Source organism: Bactrocera neohumeralis, chromosome 2, assembly GCF_024586455.1.
Source record: "Bactrocera neohumeralis isolate Rockhampton chromosome 2, APGP_CSIRO_Bneo_wtdbg2-racon-allhic-juicebox.fasta_v2, whole genome shotgun sequence".
In the NCBI taxonomy this organism is placed as follows: domain Eukaryota; kingdom Metazoa; phylum Arthropoda; class Insecta; order Diptera; family Tephritidae; genus Bactrocera; species Bactrocera neohumeralis.
Window position 1 is genome coordinate 32285101 of NC_065919.1, and position 22437 is coordinate 32307537.

The window sequence follows — 22437 nt, forward strand, 5'->3', positions numbered from 1 at the left end:
ACAACAGGGTATTACATTACTGAAGCTTAGATCTATCCAATTCCATGCTTTCCTTAATAGTTGTTCGTTCCGTTTTCATTTCAACGCCAATCTCTATTCGAAACAAAACACAAACTTTACACTTTGGTGATCCCTGTGGCGAGGATTTTGGTGAACAATTACAAAAAAATGTATACAAAAAAGATCAATATACATGTAAATATGTACATATGTATGTACTTACATATATAATAAGTATGTACGAGTGCATTTACATTAAAGTGAGCATTTTGATTATGTTTAAAAATCCGAATTATTTAAAACATTTTGCACGGCCAGCGAGGTGTCGCTGAAGACCGAGTGGACACACTTAGGGTGTAGATAACGGCCAACTGCATATACCGAACGCAATGGTCAACCGAATGGGTTTGCGAGTGCAGGAGTGCATGACCCCTTGTCAACGAAGTAACAATAAAAGCAGAAATAATGTGACCTTATAAATTTCCGCAACTTCGCACCAATTGCTGCGAAATCGGGGTCAGCCGTGGCGAGAAACACAAAGAGAAAAATTAAACATTTAACAAAAATTCAAATGATCCTTTCCCTAAATTTTCAACATTTATTTTGCTTTATGTCCATGGGTGTGTAAGCATGTGTATGTGTATTGCGTACGATCCTACACGGTCTCAGAGGTCACGTATAAGAAGCTGTAAAAGAAATTCAACACTTTAGGGGTGGAAATTAACGGATGATCATAATGCAACTGCCACAGCCGCAATTGTTGTGCTATATCTGGTAGAGATGACCCGGTTAGCTGGCGCTCGATTTTAAATTTATTACCTTTTTTGATTTTACTATGTCCATTTACATACATACATATGTACAAATATATTTACAATCCCTTTGTTATGCTGATAGCAGTTGTAAGAGCTAGGAAACCCCTAGCGCTTTTGGCAACAATTTTAACGGAATCAAAAATATTTGCTGTATATACATACATACTATGTATATGCAATCTACTTTTTGATATAAGTATTAACAGTTTTGATCCCGAAATGCACACAATTTACACAGGGCAGACATAAAATATGATGTGTATACATATAATATACACATATACATATGAAGGTAAATAGGTGCGATTGAAAATGGTAATGCGTTTATTCATATACGAGGGATCTTATAAAATGGATTTTGAAAAATTTAAGAATTTACATTGGTTCACACAATTTGCCCAATTAAAACAGTGAACTCTACGAAAATATCAATTATTAAAGTCAATTATTTTTTTCCTTTTTGGTATATTGCAAACCTCATTTCTTTACAAAAAAACCCTGACAGCTCTTAGTTAGTCTCTGACCTTCGCTGTTTTATTATAAAAAAAAATATTTTATGCGCTCATCAATAAAAGTTGGAAGCTGATCTACTTACTATTGTACCGTTAAAACTAATACAATACGAATAATAAAACAATATTTGCACCTATTACAAACTTTTTAAGTTGATATTTTAGTCGATTCTTCCTAGATACATAAGTATGTATGTACATATGTATACGTATGTTTATGTTATTTATGCATATTTATGCATGTGAGAAGCGAAAAGGAGCTGCCTTAATGCCGTGATGTCTCAATTTGGTATCCCCCCAAAACTAACACAGCTGTGTAAACTGACGTTGAGCAATAACAAACGGTACTATTAAAAACTACTAAAAGCGTGAAAAATCAATAACTAAATACGCCAGGGGCATTAAATTTTACCACCGAGATGATATGAGGGAGCTCTATGGGAGCTGGTGTGAAAATTGGACGATGGGCGTGGCACCGCCCACTTTTTGGTGAAATCCCATATCTCGGCACCCGCCCAACCGATTTCGACAAAATTTAGTACCTACGTGGTATTCTTTTCTTTTATTTTTATGTCACATTGTGAATATGGACAAAATCGGACAACAATCACGCCTACTTTTCATATAGCACAATTTTAAATTCCACTTGATTCGTTTAGTTTCCAGTAGACAAATCAAGAAGCAATTATTATAACGGGATACAACTTTGCACTAATAATGTCTTTAGTCTGTGCCACCTTATGACCAGAAATTGTTTAAATCCAATAATAAATATTTAGACTCAAGTAACTATAGCTGACTTTTGATCGAATATGTCGGTCAATGTGTGTTATATATAAAAATTAATGCATACTCCTTCTATTATAATGGTAGGTCTGTATGTCAAAATTGGGTTGAATCGGACCAATACTTCCCTTAGCCCAAATATACTCAATATAAAGATTTTTGAACTTCGGGGTGACTTTGTACCGCATATATCGACCAATATGTGAGTAATCCAAATGAAAATAAGAGAGCCTGTTTTATTCATAACAATCTAACTGTGTGCCTAAAATAAATAAATTGAAGCGAAAACTTGGCCTAGTCCCTATATACATACATATGTATGTATGTATGTAACTAATATCAGGATTTTCGAACAAACTGCTGACTTTAGTCTATATGATTGGTTTTACTAATGTGATCAAGTTGAAAGGTGAATTTTTAATTTATACTTTGCGTGTTTTTCTGTAAGTTGGTAATACTGTTAGTGACATCTATGCTAAATTTCAAAATATTCATTAGTATTTGAGATACGTGTCGTTTTGTGAGGCTCTAAAAGTGAATTCCTCGACTTTTACTATGTCTGAATTTATTGAACAAAGAAGTACGATAATCACCATCTCATACTGCATTGGTTATTCGTGATCTTTTCGCCACATTTTCAACTAATATCGTTCCGCAAGCACCGCATTCGCCTGATTTACCTTCGTGTAACTTCTGGCTATTCAGCAAATTCACATGACCCCTCCGAGGATACCGTTTTGACTCAATTGAGGATAAAAAAGCTGAATCGTATTTCCCTTGCTTTGATTCTTGCAAGTTGCAAGAGTATAAAATGTTTGGTTGCACCCGAACTTAACCCTTTCTTACTTGTTCTTAATTAATTTTTTTACGTCCCTCATTTTTTTCCATAAACCAAAAATTCTGCTGCTCTATTTCTTATTTCTTTTCGATTACAGTTAACTCTTCCTTGTATTTCTGAAAACATAACAAAATCATAAAGAAATTTACTTAACCCATTAACGACGAATGTACTATATGCTTGAGAAGAACCTTTAATCGTTTTGTGTCGTTAGTAGGTCAGTTTAAACAAGTTAGCAGAGCAAAGCAACCGCGTTTAGTTTCGTTTGTTGTACGAAGCTAAAAAAATTAGTAAGGAAAGGCTATGTATACTACAATTTCACACTTTCCAGGACAAAAGCCTGGGAAATACCTTAAGGTGAAAAACGTAAACCAAGGGATCGGAATCCAATCAATTACCACCATATTTGGCATAAGGTTTGTTAGATTTTGACGTTCTCATATTAGGTATGTACATACATATATAGAAGATGGTATTGACCCGATCTTATCTATTTTTTGTCAATATTACATGAATTTAAAAGGTCAAAGACCAATAAAATACTCCTAAGGTGTATTCACGGTCCCTCACATAGCATCACCAATCATATGGTGTAAGGTCGCAAGGTGATCGAAAATCTTGACATTAATTAAATAGGGGCTAGGTCAAGTTTTCGCTCAATTTTACCCATTTTAAGTACAAAAATACACTTTTGTGAGTAAAACACGCTCTCTCAATTTTAATCGTTTTATTAGGTATATGGGGGCTAAAACAGTGTTATTATCTCACACATTGACCGATATTTTCAGTAAAAAGTCATTTTTAAGTACTGAGTCCACATATTCATTACCTAGGGGCTTGAACAGTTTTGGTTCGATTTGGACACATTTAGTCATAAGGTGCCACAACTCAAAGAACTATTCGTGGAAAGTCGTCCTTACCATATACCATGTTTCATTAACATGTCTCAATTTTTACTCAAGTTACAACTTGTACGAACGGACGGACAGACAGACCGTCAGTCGGTATATATAACTCTATATCTAACTCGATTAGTTTTAGGTTCTACATACAACCTTTAGGTGAACAAAACTATTATATGTACTTTGTAGCAGCATGTTGCAAGAGTATAAAAATAGAAGATGCCAAACTGAGTTTGTGTAATAAAAATTGTTAAGTTTTTTATACAATGGTGTTATGTTTAGTGCAGAAAATAGCATTTACAAAAAACTTGTATATTTTTTGTGCTCAATGTATATAATCAGACATATTACTTATGTATATATGTATGTATGTTCCCAGGGGTTTGAACAGTTTTGGTTCGATTTGGACACTTTTTGGCCATAAGGTGGCATATTTCAAAGGCCCTATACGTGCAAAGTTTTATCTCGTTAAATTGATTGCTTCCTGATTTGTATACAGGAAAGTAAAGGAATCAAATGTAATTCAAAATTGTCTTATGAACGTTGGTGTGGTTGTATTCTGACTTCAATTATTTTTACACTATAATATAGGACCGTCAGTAGAATGTTATATTTCGAGTTTGGTTGAAACCGGTCGGGCGGGTCTCGAGATATGTGACCTCACCTAAAAATGGGTGGAGCCACGCTCTAATGCCTTTGGCGTATGTAGTGTGGGCTTTTAGTAGTTTTTAACAGTACCGTTATAGTGGGGGGGTTTATCTTCCGAGTTTATCTGTTTTCACACTTACCATAGGAGTTATCATAGTATTTGTGTTAGACGAATTTGGTTGTTGCAGTTTTAATGGTTTAGAAAATATCTACATTAAACCTCTTAGAGGGCGGGACCTCGCCCAATTTTTCAAAATTTTTTTGCCTATTACTATTCGATTGGTATTAGGTGAAACATACAACCGTTACATGAACGAAACTAATTGTAGCAACATGTTGCAAGAGCATAAATGTAGGCACTAGTCTTTTGGAGTCACCAGAAACTGTTGTCAGTTCGCAGATATTCTAGAACTGAGAACAGAAAACTGGTATGGGTCGGGTTGACAGGATGGACCGAAATGTTATTGCTTACCAGCTAAAAAATGGCGCAGATGTCAAGGAAATGGGAAATGGTGAAATCTCACGAAATAGACCGTAACCTTATATTTGTATCGTTATGTCTCAGTAAAAATAGATCGTTTAAAGTGGGACAAAAACGAAGTCGTGCGATTAAAATTAAATAAAGAAAATAATAAAATCCATTTTGGTTTCATTCATTTAGTGTATTAAAAGTAAGCATGACATTCCAGGGTTAATCACATCCAGCTTAATAGAGCGAAATAGAAAATTTCGTACTTTCAATTGATTTTATACCAATATATCAAATTTACGGAGTTTATATCATACCTCTTTTATGTTAACTAGGTTGAATTAAACGTAAATATCGCGGACATAAACCAGAATATTTATCTAAAACTTAGATATGACCTATAATTTAATTTAAAAATAAATAAATTCCTTCACGGATTTCACAATTCTCACTTTAAATATATTGTCGTGACATGTCGCTACAGAGTGGCATCGAGATGACAAGACGAGTTGAATTGAATAAGTTCGGGTAAATTTATATGATTTTAAAATAAATATTTCAGACACACGGCAAAATAAATTATTAAAATATTTAATTTGATACTTGAAAATAGCGATATTATAAAATGTTCGGTTACAACACAACTTAATTGTTTAATTTAAAGTTGTGCTAACGCTTGAAAGTGTTTTCCCGGCTTTGTACGTCGCAAGATATGAGAGCATGAAATGTTCGGTTACTCACAAACTAAGGCTTCCTTACTTGTTTATTACACAATTTTACCAAATTAGCCTTTCCAATTAAATGTTAAGAATTTGCGTCCACTGAACAATTGCACTACAATAAATACTCTGCTTTCTTATGTACATATGTATGTAGATCTAACGTATAACATATATATAGTACATATATTTTTATAATCACTAAACTAGTAATCACTCATTTTCTATATTTCCATTTTTTATATGCCAGCTGTAATAAAATTGTATACTAAGTATATATGTGTGTATATATGTACATACATATAATTAAGAGATGTAGCCGAAGATTCGCGACATTTTCTATGGGGTAAACCATAATCTAATTTTCTTTTCAAGAGATAAATTTGCAGATGTGATGAAATCGGTACAAACATTGTTGATATCTGCATATTTGTTTTCTTTTAAACACTCAAAAAAATAACACATATTTATGTAGATATATGTATATACATACATATCTACGTGTGCGTTGCGTGTCTTTGCGTTTGTACTTATATTTTCATTGCATTTACATACATATGCATTTCATGCTTTCAGTTTGGCACCCGCTTTTACGCTTGAGGAAAATTGATCCATCGAAGTAAGCTGATTTTGCAGATAAGACTCTTACAATTATAGCCATATAATTGAGATTTGCCAGTGGTTCAACATCAGGTCATATTTGTGACTTCTGAAATAGAGATATTTGAATTTCATTCATTTTAATACATACATACAAGAGGTCATCAAAAAGTACGTTCACGGGCAAATATTTTTAAGCGAATTTCTAGCACTTTGGTTTAGCTACTTACATAAATAAAAAATATTGTATGCAGTCTGTTTTTACCTTTTTGCGGTTTTCGTAGTTACATACATACGTTATTTTTCGGTTCTGAAGACATCCATAAAAAAAACATCTTCAGAATGATAATTACATTTAGTCAATATAAATCCAGTTTACATACTAATATTTCAAACAGAATATACCATTTGAAATTATTAATATGTACAAGTATATTAAAAATATATGAAGGCTTGCATGAAGAAGTAAGTTATGAACAACACTTTGTAAGCATTTCGCATTTGTATATTTGGCACGAATTCTTCGCCTTTCAAACCAAATAGGGACCAATTGAAGCATCCAAATATTGCTTTATTAAGTCTCTCTTTTAACTTTTGCGTATTAAAATTATGTGTCTTCTATTTATTGTGATCAACAAAGAATATCCGTGTTATATTTATATCGATGGTATTGATTTAATTTTTTTGAAACGTAAACGTTTTTTAACTTATTTTTATTCATCCTTTACCGCTAGTGAAACTAAATATGGTGTCTAGTGAAAACTTTGCAAACTAATTAAATTTATCGAAAAATATATTATGTAAATCACATACCCTTCACAACCTATCAATAATTAGTTCACCGATATCTAACTATCTAATATCGCTTTTAGTAAAGATTCTTACGACAATTAAACAACTGATAAATTTAAATCGATTCAAGTATAGACCACTTTATTTTTAAGAAATCTACTTAATTTTATTAAAAAATAGCTCATACATATTCGGAGTTAAGTAGTGTATATCCAATGTTAAACGTTCACTTAATTTTGCAAAGATGTATTGTTGGTCGATATAGGTATACGTTAGAAATTCAATCGGAAGTTTTAAATTCTTATATTAGGTATAGAGTTATTATAAGTAATCACAAGTGATGAGTCATGAATGAGTCTTATCCCGAGATTTTTTTGATTCCTTGCCTGAGAAGGCCGATGGAAGGCAAGCATTCTGAGACGACAGTAAAGTTTTTAAAGAATTGAAACGATTGGTTCAATAAATTTATTTAAATGGACTCATCATATTCATATTACTTTCCGGACCAACCCTATATATATCTAGATAATTATCGACAATATACAAATTAAAAATAACATTTTGTTATTTTTTGCGAGAGTGTGAACAAATTAAATGAAGTTTTAATTTATACTACATCAACGAAATTATTGTAATCAAAATTAATGTGCTCCGCATACTTAGAAGGCTGATCATTTAAATCCCTTGGAACTTCCAAGCAACAAGTAAGAATAAATTGTGGTGGTTTAATGTTGGGATGCATTTAATTTTTTGCTGAGGGCCAAACCTAGTATAAATTAAAACAACAAATGATTGTTTTTGTATTTCGCAGGTTATACATACTTTAAAAACTAAATAACTAGTATATTATAACTAATACTTAAACTAATATCTCAAATAGCATTTGTATTTACTTTTTTTTTTGTATTCTTCACCTGATAAAAAATCGATTTTAAAAAGCGCCCTCGAAGAACATCTAATTCTTTCTTAAAAAGTTTGCTGAGTTTCTTTAAAACATGTATAAACACGCCCTTAAGATTTCAAAACAATTGTCACATAAAAAAAATAATAATAATAATATTATAGAATTGTGAATTTGGTAGAAATGGAGCTTCAGTAATATTATTTGCATTGTGTCGATTAATTATGTTTGCCTCGCTGCTTCCCAATTACTGCTTGCCTACTCCAATTTCGAAAATCAGTTGAAATTGTGGTAGCTGAAATTATTTAACTAAAGGTAATTTATAGATTTATCAACAAAGTCCGTCTAAATATATACTCAAATATCTAACAAACTTTCATATTTGTGTATGTGATTAAGTGTGCATGTCCAATGGTACTAAAAGGTAATATGCGATACACTAATTTAGAACAAGGATAAACCAACCATCGTAAAAACTAATCCCAGTCCAGGAAAATTTAGACCAAGACAGTATTTAAAAGTGCGAAAACAAATAAAAATATCCTTTTTTGTTCCGAACGGCATTCCGAGAAATTCTGTAAGGGATTAAGCATAGAGTCATGGTAACCCAGTACACGAAAAAACTCGAAACTGGAGCGGTCAAGCATTGTTTTCCTCACAATGACAAAGAATGACGAAAGGTTCAAGTGAAATGCATTTTCACGTCGGGTCATTGCTCTACTTTTCATTGTGTCTTTAATGATCGGGGGCACGAAATGGGAAATGATAGCGTGAAGGTCAAGTTTTATGTGTTTGTTACGCGGTTAAAAGTTTCGCTTAACGTCTGGCGTGCGTCCGTGCATATTTGACCGAGAATGATAAAGACAATGTGACAGCGACAAGTAACACCGGGCACCCACACATAAGAACGTTAACTATAAGGAAAGATCGACGCATTTGTATATCATATTATGTACTTACTTAGATGCAGAGATGAATGTGCGTGCCATTGACATACGTAAACCACCAACCGCTGGCCGCTATCCGTCATGCAACTATTATTGTAGCACATTAATATAGGTAAATGAGTCTTGCAAATATTTTGGGCGGTCTTGGGAAAGTGAAGTTAAACCAGAACAGTTTTTAATAAGAACGGTTTTTGCAAAGAATTTCACATTTTAATCTTTATTTAGCCATCAGGTATGTTTCGACGACTTTAACCGATAGCATTGTTCTGCAAGTATTTGGGTATTTGTGTATGTTGGTGTGAATCTGCATAGATAATTTCCATGGCACATAGAACGCAGAGTCTAGAAAGCATAGTTAGCAAATAACAGCACTTATGTTATATATATTGTATATATGTATGGTAAATATACATACATATTTATATATGCACAGACATTCGCGGGGCAGAATAAGCCGACTATTATTGCCATATATAATCGTCATTATTTGGAATATTGTTTGCTACTTCTTCGACTCGCGGTGTAAAGCATCAACACGCGCAAAATAGCACATACATATACATATGTACATACTTATGTACATAGTATAACGGCAAGACCCTCAAAGGACACGCTCTATATTTTAAATGACCATACTATTCCCAGTTATTTTACGCTAAACGAAACAAGTAGACATACATACATACAAATGTACTAAATAATGGCTTTAGAGGTTTTCAGAGTTTACTTGTTTATTGCGAGCGTATCAGCAAGATATTCAGATCCATGGCTATGTAGGGGCAACCATTTATTTAAATGTATGCTTAAGCACTTAAATAGTGCTGGTTATCTGTATATCATTTTTTAACTATCCTTGGGTAACTGCTTCCATGAATCCTATTGCTTTGCTATTTTTTAACAAAGAGAAATCCTCTACAAATATGAATGCGAAGGTTTTTCCACTTTAACCCTTTCCGACGTTCACTAAAACGGACAATAACCAAAGGTGACCCTGCACTGTTACAAAAATCCATTAAGTGTTGTCTACCAAATGATTTTCTTTGATCATTGTTTCTTTGTGGCTTTAAATTCTATTTTCTAACACGGTCGAACTAAAGGAACCTAACCCTTTCGGGTGATAACGATTCGACCATAGCAAGTTCATACATATGTATGTATATATATGTATATATACATATATATTTTTTTGGAAGAAAAAGTTTAAACTTTGGAGGCTGAAATATACATTTGATAAGCTAATTGAGCAAAGTTGTGTTTTTGCTCTAAAATTAACATTAATTTGGTACTATTAATATACATACATACATTGGATAAACTTATGTACATATGTATGTATGTATGTACATATATCCCGGTTACCTGTATTGTCTTCCCAGATCACTTTGAAAAAATCTAAACAAAAAGAATCGATATAAAAAGCCCTACTATGGTACATATTTACATACATATTCCTAATCGGATGGTGAAAATTTATCAAAGATACAGAATTACAAAAACAAATATCTTAATATTGAAAATTAATTTGACAAGCATAAGTACGTAGTATGTACATATGTATATAATAAAAAAGACAGATAATCCAAAAATTGCACTTATTTAACGAATATGTATAAAAAACATACATATATTAAATATACAAATATATGCGCATATATAAACATGTAAATAATAACATCGTATGAGGGAGGGAAATTGAGAGAGAGAAAAAGTATACTGAACAAAAATCTAACTTTATATCTGCAAAGGAGAGCCGAATGACACACGATTACTGGTATACTGTTCTATGGAACGAATAGGAATTGAGAAAGGAATAGGGATAGTTAATATAGTCGAATAATGCAAAAGAGAGTACAGTGAAATATTTTGGAAGAGCTCATTACGAAATCATTTTTAAATAAAATTAGAAAATAACATTTTTTTCTGTGATAAGTTGGAACAACCAATTTAATAGTGATTTTTTTACACAAAGTTGTCCATTAAAATATTATGGAGAATATAAAATTACTAAAAATGTTAAATTGGTATGAAAAGATTAGCTTTACAAAAATATTAAAACTTTTTGACATTCATGTCTTTATACTAAATTTCGTTTAAAAGAGTTCTTACATTTTAAATATTTTAATTGCTTTTGGTATAATATTAAAAAAGTTGGACATAGATACTTAGAAATAGAAAATGGTTGAACTTTCTAATATAAACTGAGGTACTAGTGTACTATTTATTACGCAGTTCAGTCGAGTTTAAGTAACAAATTAGTGTACCTTTTGCAGAAAGCTTTAATTGTGGATATTTCGTAGTTTTTGAAGATGGCTTACTATTTTGCCATTCATCTCCTACAATAAGAAAAATAACCGAGCGAATCCGTACTGTGATGCAGTCACAAGTCTCTAAAATTAAAATTTTAAATTTTAAGTGACAATTTAAGTGACAGTCACAAAAGCCTATTACATTTCATTATTTAGAGATGTATTTACACTTGAATGAAAATAAATATGTCGATAACAAATATTAAATTTTCTATAACATAGTCAAAAAACATAATTACCAATAAAAATAAAAATATATGTTGACTTTGTTTCATGATATTTACGAAATGTATGTCAATTTGGTTTATTTTTAACTTTTTCGTGTCTGAGTTGCTTACAAAATATAAACAAAAAACGACAATCGATTAATATCTATGATAATCTCTATTCAGAACTCAAAATGGCAAGCAAGAGATTTCTTTTTAGTTTTATGACCTGCTAACTATCAGGTGACAAATTTGAAACAATATTTTGTGACTAACACTAGAGACTGCTTAGAAAATAGTAACTAGTCACAAATTGAACAAACTAGCCTCAAATAGTGACTAGAGACCGCTTACAGAATTCCGCTATAAAACTAATGTTATTTTCATGCGATTTTATTATTCCTTCATACACTGTATAGAATGAAAATGCATTCGCCATGCAATGAACTGCCAAACTAAAAATCTACCTGAAAATTCTCTCCCAAACGTATCAATGCAGCATCTGTGCAGACGACTGTAGTGTTGTGAGTTCGCATATGTGTGAGTATGCATTTGACATTTACGCATTTATACTTTTCAAAACAGAATTCTGAAATTATTTTCATGTCTACAATTTGCGGCGCTGAGCATCTAATCAGTTAGTTGTGCTCAGAGCCTTGATGCAGGAAGGATTCGCATCATCCGCAATTTACAAATTGTTTAAGACTTTATAAACACTTGAATAAAATGAAAACTATTACTATGCAAATTGACGAAAATATATAAAATAAAATACATTGTAGATTTTAGTGAGTGATTTCATATTACATTTGTTGAATATATTTTTTTATTAAATCTTATTCAAATTATCGTGAAGCTGTGACAAATAAGAACGTGTTTTAAATTTCTGCTCATGCGTAATTTTCGAAAGAAATATTGTATAGAGGCTAAAAAGTGGCGCGTGCCATTCGTGGTGTGAGAATCGTGAATCGGGCAAATTGGAAGTTGCAAACGCCACGCATCACGCTATTCTCCTAAAATAATAAAATCTAAACTCTTCAAATTGCCATAACTGTTAGCAAATAGAGGATTGCTCAATATCTTATTATATCGACGTATTGAACAAAACTGAATGCAGAAATTTTACTTCGCTGGAGTATACAAATAGAATTCACCATCAGCCGACGAGATTTGCAGGTAAATACAAAATTTTATTATCCTCTTATTTATTCACATACTTAGGTATTGAAAGTTTAGATATTAGTACAAATGCTTTTACTGTAATATAACCACCGGCAGAAGGAAATTCAATTATATATGTATTTATGTATTCTGAATCACCTAACAACAAAATAATTGCGTATTGATTAGAGTAACTATTAGGTATTTTTGTGAAACACATATTTACTTACATATGTACATATGTATGTAGGTGATTTAATGGTATCTATAAGTAAGAACCTGAAAGACAAATAAGATTTCATTTCAACACTGTTATTAATTTACAATGTAAATGTGTAATACTTACATTTTTTAAAAACACTTTATATAGACCTAAGACGAGTTTCGATTTAACCGAGAGAAAAATTTATAAAAAACCTGAGGCAGTAATTAGAAAAATCATAATGCTCATTATTAAAATTAGAGTAAATTATAGTTATCAAGAGGGCCACAAAAATAGTTATAGTGATGATTGTAATCATATTGACTTTAATCGTTCCTAGCTATGGTTGACATAAACAATTACTTAATTACGTCAATTACTTTCTTGTATAACTGCACTGCATACATATGTACATTTGTAATTTCTTTCACATACCATATGCTTTATTTATTTTCTAGTTTGTCTTTGAAAATTCTCAATTTTATTTCAGCAGTTTCACAAAAAATACTATTTCACAAAAAATGTACACATACTGCTTGTTGAATGTCAAGTGCACCAAGCGTGCTGACGATTTCTGTGTATGTATTTTGTTGACATAAATGCATTTAGCTAATATACCATACATAATGTCTTAACATTTTTTTCGAGACTTAAATTAGGATGTGATAACAAAATCTTCCTTAGATATGTATGCACATATACGTTTATCCATACACATATGTATGTACAATGTACATATACGGAACTCTTTACACATCGTTTAAATATATGTATATTTCAGATGCATATGTATACATATGTAATTCCTTTGTTTACCTGAATAACTACTGAATTTAAAGTTAAATGACTCGACCTTGACTTTGAAAAGCCGAAAGCAATGGCTTTTAAGTAGGAAGTAATACAATCTAGTTTAAATTATTTTCTAGTCAACTGTTCGTTATGTTTAATGTAATATACATATGTATATTATATCGTATATTGTTGGCAAAACCTTGATTTTGACTTTTGGGAGTAGTAACACAAATTAAAAGTCAAAAGGTACCAAATTTATAAGTTGTTTATATCTTTGAATGACAGGAGCGTTAATTCAAATATTGTCTTATACAAAATTGTATTAAAAGAACAGCCGATAATGGATACAAAAAATGCTTATTTTTATGCACACTATTTACATATGTATGTAATTCTAGAAAATTCATTAAGCATTTCGTTTAAATTTTTCCTCAAAATCGCCGCTTGCCGCATTATAAAGAAGAAAGAAAAATTTAATTTTTTAATCTCTCTATAGCAAAATACCATATAGGTATATATATTAGCATGTGTTTGTATGTACATATATACATATAAGCCAATGTATAGAGTTAATCATCATTTAAATCATTTAATTAAATACATTTGACTTGTATAGTTGTATTCTGCACAATTACTATACTTACATCTCTTTGGACCTGGGGTCGAAGAGAGCGGTGGTCATCATTTCATGCCTCGGTGCATACATTTTCAACAATTCATTTTCATTTTTTTGCGTTGCAACTCACTGTTGCGCATTTGCTAAAAACCGCACCGAAAACCTATCGTTCCCTATTCTCAATGCTCGCTTACCCACATCGGCATAATATCCAAACCTCTGCCGGCTGCATTTATTATTCGTTCCCGCATGTGGATTCTCCTGCACAACTCGTGCTGTTGTAACCGAGCGTTTTATAATTTTTGCAAAATTTTTTATATGTAGATTTAGACAAACAAAAATGAAAGCCAAAATCAATTGATATCGACGATTTTCATAAACCGCCACATTGCCTCCCATCCAGCGCCCACCAAGTTTCTTCATCCCCATGTTGTCGCCGCCTCCATTTGTCTTCCTTTTAACCATTTTTTGTTTCTTTTAAAAATAAACGCTGATGCCTGCTATTGGGTTGCCGTTACCGTGTATGTTGTTGCCGTTTTTGCTGTCGATTAGTATAAACAACAAGTTGCTTTTCCAAATTATTCGCAAACGTAGCCTGCAACAAAGGCAAATATATGCAATTTTTTTACTTTTTCATTGCATTTTCTTGCGCATGCGATGACGCTATTTAGTGGAGGTGAGGAAAGGAGATCTGAGATCTCTTCCAAAGTCTCTTGTTCTGTTTTTGTTCATTTCATCTCCGATAGAACTTATCGCTGCTCCTAAGCAATATAACTTGCAAAAAATGCATCCATAAACATTTTCCATTTCCCATTTTTAGTTGTTGGCAACAGTTCCTTCTCTATCGCATGAAATGTCTAAAAATTAGCGGCACATGTTTTTATTCTATTACACATGCATAAACTTATACATATATACATATGTATGTATGTATACGAACGTAAGTGCATTTAGATGCATCTACATATATTAGGATATATGTATGAGTGCGCGGATTTTCGTTTCAATATAAACACATTCGTAGCATCTTAACCGACCAGCAGGGTACAATAGCAGCAAGTGCAAATATTAATTTTACACTTGGCCTTTAAAAACGACGAGGCATGCAAATTTTGTGTGTTGCACCGCCAAAGAGGACGAATTCTGGGGCGGTGGGAGAGTGCGCACGTACAATGAATGTGCATGAATCCATGAATGTGTATGTGAGCCATATATATACATATACATATATAAAAAAGAGAGATTACATACATATGAATATATGCGCTAGAGCATTTGAATATCTGCGAGGAGCGTACTTAAATATATGCATATGTATATAAGTTGCGTACAAAAATTCGCATATACTTTCTTGTTTTATTTAGAAAATACAAATCACGAAAAAGCCAACTATTGGCTTAGATTTATTTTCATTTAATTTTTATAATAATTATATTTTCAATAAAATAGAGGTGTACATGTATTACAAAACTTGACAATCGTTGCTGTTGTTGACGGACTTTATTGATGGGGTTTCTTGTCGGAAAAAATTCACAAGACAAATATTAACTGCACACTTGAACTGAATTTTTATCGTTCTGTAGTAAATATGTATGTTTCGCCTATTGCAAATTTCCGCCAAGCAATGTTTTATTTTTAATGTTCCTATACATATGTATGTATGTATATTTATGAGTGTACTTGACCACTTTAATATTAAAAACTACGGTGCAAAAAAACAATTTATTTCTTCTGGACTTGAGTTTTGGCTTTTCCCAATGTATCGATTGTTTAAGACAACAAAATACAAGAGTCAGTCACAATTTACCTTTCCAATTGCTTCAACCACAAATTTGAAAAAAATTAGAAGAAAAGTTGTGTAGATCAGTAATAATCACAAATTTCTTTGTAATTATTAGCGGTTATATAGTTAATGTAATTTAGGTGCATAGTCAATGAGTTTCTATATTTAAAAAAAATTAAGATTCTTAAACAAAGGTTCAAGTGTACATGTACATACATACATATGTATATACAATATACTAAATAGTTGCATTGAAAAACTGCAATATTGGAGTCTTGACATACATACATACTATCATTGCCGCGTGTAAAAGAATCAAGTAATTTTAAGTCAATGGTATAAGATTTTTGAGAATTCGGTAGCTTTCCATTGTATTCACTAGAATTCTGCGTTGTGAGTATGTCGATTGTTATCAAAAAGTAATTTAGCATGTTTGTGAATAAACAAATGTTACGGACGTACATACAATAATTTGTAAGTATGGATGTATAGATGTTTTGGTGACTTTTGCTAACTTCTAAAGTTTCAGCTTTGTGTAACATTTAAAGTCAACGCCTTTGGCTGCGCATTTTTTGTTTGCTATTCTACCTAAGGATACATAGTCCTATTTTGTTTAACTACATATGTACATAAATGTGTATGTTATTGTTAATGAACTATGTATAAAGATTTGAAGTTGAAAAGTTAATTATATCTTTCTACAAAACATTGATATCTTTTAAAATTGTTTTACTGCAACACCTATGAACAACCATAGTCCACTGTTTTACGCGTTTCTAAGGTCATATGCAAATCTCTAGGCGGACATAGGCAGATTAACCGTTTCAATGCATTAATAAAACCCGCATTACAGAAATCGCTTCGGTGCTACCTGTAATACTCGAAATGCATTATATTCTATTGAACTTCTTATGCAAATAGAACATGAGATTGCCTGCTTGTTCGGAAACGCGTGCATGTATTTCAGATTTTTACCTGTATTTGACTACAGATATTTACAAAGGACTACCGGTTCAAGCTATTTGCATATAAGCGGCGGAGAAAGATTTTCACAGTCAGTGTTAATGAGTTCTTACCGAAGTGTAGATCACTGCCGGAACGGCAACCTACAAAGTATTTATTATTAGAAAGTACCGGAAAACGCACAGATTTTAAACGTACGTAAAAACCACATAGTGAAGAAGACTCCATTTTTAACGGAACAACAGTCACCAATCGCAATGCAGTACATATAAAAAGCCAACCAAATCGTCCCCTTGAGAATACTCTAAAAAACATAAATTCTATTTTTTTACGGTTACATAAAAGATCATAAACATATACATACATTTACACATTTGTGCAACCCCCAAAAAAGTGATTATACCCAACGTTGAAAGCATCAAACATAAATAAAACGCTTATGTATTTAACTACTTTTATAGGCACATACATACATACATATGTATATTACATACAAGCATATAAGCATGCATAAGCATAGTGGTGCAAACGATTACAAACATAAGCGAAATATACTGTTAACCTTCGACTACACTCCACTTAGCCTAACTGGAAAAAACCTCCCCTTGGGCTTCTGTTCTGTACGCGTGCTAAAAATGGCAGTAAATTTCGATTTTTATTGCCTTTTTTGTGTTCCCATTTCCCACTTTTTGCACGAACTCCTCTTTGAGTCACAACGATGCGAAACTTGTATGCTGTTGACGATGTGAAAGTCACTGTCAGCCGCCGCACATGGCAAGAGGGGCGGGAGGGCTTAGATAAAAATGAGTGGCATAATGGCGATGAGAACTATATTCCACCCTCCCAGCCCTAAAGAAAAGAGAACAAAAAGATTTAAATTGCTTTCTACTTGCAGGCAGTATTTAAGGGTGGCAAATGTGGAAAAAAGAGAAATAAAAAAATATAATAAAAGAATGGAAATGAAAAATCAGCGCACGCGCAATAAGTGTGTCAAAACTGAATTAATAATTTTCTCCTGCTTTTGCTAAACACACTATTTCATATTACTAATTACAGTTTCTTCTATTCTTTATTACAGGCTGCATATTTCATACAGCAAAATTAAATACAAACAGTGATATTTTGGCGACAATATGCAAAATTGGGACACCATGCAGGCTACATCGGCTAGCTACGAACAACATAACTCATGGTACAACAGTATGTTTACCAATACAAATATTAAAACGGAACCAGGCACTACAAGCCCATCTTTGGAACAAGAGCTAAAGTCGCCAGAGTCTAATGTTGATGTTATTTCACATTTGGAAAATTATTTAAAACATCACCAACAGACTTCACATCAAATATCCGCTATGGATACGCTATCAGCGATGACGCCATCCCCCAGCAACACAGATAGTATGCAACATCTATATGATGGAAGTCTGCAGCAACAGTTACTACAGCAGAAACATTATCAACAGCACTTCCAACAAGCTCAACAAGCAGCCGCACACAATCAAGTTACGTCCTCGAATTTACCGCTTGGTTTCAATCCGCTTACTCCGCCCGGATTACCATCAGCGGTTATGCCCTCCATATCCCAATATTATCATCACCTGCCGCAAAGTAATATGCGAACGGAACCTCAAACGCCCAGTCCTCTTTCACATCAAACACATATGACTACACCTATGGACTCAAGTGAGAAATTGCAGACCGCATTGACACCACGTAATACACCTCCAATGGATATTACACCGCCTAAATCGCCAAAACCTCAAAGTGCAATTTGTTCCGAAACAATAAATTCGCTGGAAAAGGATCAGGATGTGCAGTCGAATTCTAGTGATGACATGAAGTATGCAGGCGAATCAGGAGACGACGAATCAATTCGGTTCCCACTTTACAATTCGCATGGTAAAATGAAAAACTACAAGTGCAAGACCTGTGGTGCAATTTGGGTAACAAAGATTCAATTTTGGGATCATGTACGTACACATATGAAGCCCGACAAGATTCTACAATGTCCTAAATGCCCATTTGTGACGGAGCTGAAGCATCATCTGGAATATCATATACGGAAGCACAAAAATCTGAAGCCCTTTCAATGTGATAAATGTTCTTATACCTGTGTTAATAAATCAATGCTGAACTCTCATCGCAAGTCGCACTCCTCTGTTTATCAGTATCGCTGTGCAGATTGTGATTATGCCACAAAATACTGTCATTCTTTTAAATTACATCTACGCAAATATGAGCACAAACCTGGTTTGGTGCTAGATGAAGAAGGTGTACCGAATCCATCGGTAGTTATTGACGTGTATGGCACACGGCGCGGCCCTAAATCAAAGTCCACATCATCTGGAATCAAACGAAGTAATAATACTAACAGTAACAACGTCAATGAGCGCTTGACGGTGAAATCACTACAAGATCAGAAAAACAGCACAGAATATAAATTGTCTGAAGCGCAGCTTTCGACAGCTTTACAATCTTTCTCATTACCAACTCAACATCACCAGATGCCTGTGTCACCTGCAAAGAGTCCAAGCTCAATATCAGATCTGTCTTCTCACTCACAGGGGTTATCTCAACAAAATACACGTCAGCAGCAGAAACAGAATCTACCAACAGAAAACACTGAAACATCCTCTACCATTTCCGCTATTACGGATACGAATGCCCCTATGACAAGCTTGCTACCACCTCTCGCTACGCTACTCCAACAGAATCCCAATATGGCATTCTTTCCCTACTGGAACTTAAACCTACAAATGTTAGCTGCCCAACAACAAGCTGTGGTTCTAGCTCAAATGTCCCCCAGTAGGCGAGAGAAAGCATTGCGGAAACTACAGAATGCTCAATCGACTGAGGCTGATGACGAGGAAGTGAACGACGTAGAAGATGAAGTTGACCGAAAATCAACAGACTCAGCAATGGATCTCTCACAAGGTTCTCCAGTTAAAGATGACCCGGACAATCGGAAAACTCCCGTCATTGCTTCTAATATAAGACTTCAAGACGAATCTAACAATACGCCAATTGTTAGCACTAATGGTGCTGCAAAACGGAAAGGACGAGTGCTCAAGCTAGATGCTTTTTTGCAAGTAAAGTCTACGTCACAATCACCAGACGAAAAAGAAGAGGATACATTCAGTCACATAAATACCGATGCACTAGTATCTGCTGCCCCACCACCGTTGCCAACCTCATTTGTCACTTCAACTGCTCAAGTGGAAGGAACCTCTAAAGAGAGTGATGAGCTTGTGCACAATACGTTGCTTACCGCTAAAGAAATAACCAGTTCGACCGCCTCGTCGTCGGGAAACAGCTCAAATAGTTCCAGCACTTCTTCAACCGCAACGACAAATGAACGAGCGGCTACTGGCACCATATATGAGTGCAAATATTGTGATATTTACTTCAAAGATACCGTGATATACACCATCCACATGGGTTATCACAGCTGCGATGATGTTTTCAAATGCAACATGTGCGGCGAGAAGTGCGACGGTCCTGTCGGCCTCTTCGTTCATATGGCGCGAAATGCGCATTCATAAGTAGAATCGAATGTTTATTTCAAAAACCTCTTTGTTAGACAAAACTGGCTGCGCTGGAATAGAATTGTAAATAGTTTTGTATTTATAGATTTAAAATTGTAATTGTAGATTTGAGTTAGTAAAATGTAAATCGTTAAATAATCATAAGGAATATACTTCACACCACTATTGTAGTTAGGCTTACATTTAATTTATTTAAAAACAATTAATTTATTTGTGTAAAATATTTAAGAGATGATAAATAAAATGATAAAACAATTTTACAAATAATCTAAAACGCTCATGAAGTCATAGAAAATGGTTACGTTCCTAAGTATTTATGCTACTCAAATAGTCCCAGAAACCAAATATACTTTGTTGTACAAAAATTAATTTATATGTATTTATTTGTGTATGTATGTATAATATTTGTAACAATTGCTAGTATTTAGTTGAGATTATATTATTTGCCACCATGTCAAGAGTTATTTATGTACATATATACTGACATTTACATATGTATGAGTTTAGGTATATGTATATGTATGACATGAAGAAATATCCAAATTGTACGATCAAAAATATTTGTAATAAAAACACATTTATTAATAAAATCTGTCATTTATTTGAAGATAACAACTTGACTCTCTCTAACACCATTCATAGAATAGTAGAAATAATAATTGGTTAAAAGAACTAATTTAATTTATGCGTATATTCTCCAAACTCGATTAAATTACATTCTGATGTTCTTGCTTCCTGTATTGAGATAGATATAGAGTTATGTATGGTATATATTATACATATAAATGATCAAGATAACGAGAAGAGTTGAATTCCGTTTGATCGTCCGCCCGTCCGCCCGTTCGTCTGTTTGTACCATCTGTAACTTGAATATATATAATTTGAAATATCTTTAAGAAACTTGGTACTCATATTCCTTGGCTTTATACAAACCAAATTCGCTGAGGACCAATCTTTTTGGCCCATTATCCAACACAGTGAAAATCCATATATAACTTTTTTTAATTTTTATTTTAAATTCAGTCTGATTCTTTTATTTTAAGCCTTTGAAATGTTGCACATTCGCTTTCTTTTGTGCCTTTGATAATGAATGGTCAATCTGTGAGGTGGTTTAATGAAACTTAGATAGAATACATATGTATACGTATGTATATTCTAATATGTAATATATTTATTACCAAACTGGCTAAAATCGCTGATATATGCCCATTTTATATTAACTGCTGGCTTGTTAAAAGTATGTGTTATTGGCAAAAATAGATGAAATCAGGTCGATATTAACTCCCAACTCTCTTAATTTTTTATTGCAAGTTGCAATAGTATAATTCTTTCGGTTACACCCTAACCTATCCCTTCCTAATTGTTGTTTTAAAAAATTTAATTTTATTTTGCAATACAATTTCTCAAGTAACAGTGAATAAATATTAAAACGGACATTCTTTTGATATATGTATGTACATAACAACGATTTGTTTGGACCAAAACTAGTGTGTGCGCAAACGAAAAAGCCTTCGTTATCACTCAAATCCATTGGAGAACTCGCTAACATCAATTTAACAAATCAATTAAAAACTAAATAGCTTTTAAATAACCTTTGTTGCAGATTCATTAGTTATTTTCGTTTAAATAAGGAAATGTATACGATTAGCGGCCATTCTATAATAAAAACTTGGCATTCAATATCATAACATGGTATGGGACTGTTTATTTTGACCGTATCTTTTGAATTCGTGCAACAAAATATGCTTATACCTTATTAAGTTTATGTATTATCAGATTTTTTCAACCTGAAAATAAAACATTATATATAAATCATATATGTATGTATGTATATATATTAAATACTATGTATTCGTAAATGGTATGTATGAGTGAACGCGATGTAATGTTGATTTTTTTTTATATTTGCGGAGTCATGCACATCATAACTT

The 22437-nt window shown here is 32.9% G+C and overlaps 1 protein-coding gene across 1 annotated transcript; it reads left to right on the plus strand.

The window, feature by feature from the left end:
- Positions 1-12100: 12100 nt before the first annotated feature.
- On the plus strand, positions 12101-21075 carry LOC126763480 (protein hunchback). The gene is made up of 2 exons (XM_050481022.1): positions 12101-12617; positions 18037-21075. Exon 2 carries the CDS (start codon positions 18092-18094, stop codon positions 20501-20503), a length of 2412 nt encoding a protein of 803 aa, XP_050336979.1. The 5' UTR covers positions 12101-12617; positions 18037-18091; the 3' UTR covers positions 20504-21075.
- The last annotated feature ends 1362 nt before the right edge of the window (positions 21076-22437 follow it).

Bases quoted from the DNA above. Each gene is read 5' to 3' on its own strand.
- LOC126763480 (XM_050481022.1), top strand. From the start codon at position 18,092: ATGCAAAATTGGGACACCATGCAGGCTACATCGGCTAGCTACGAACAA.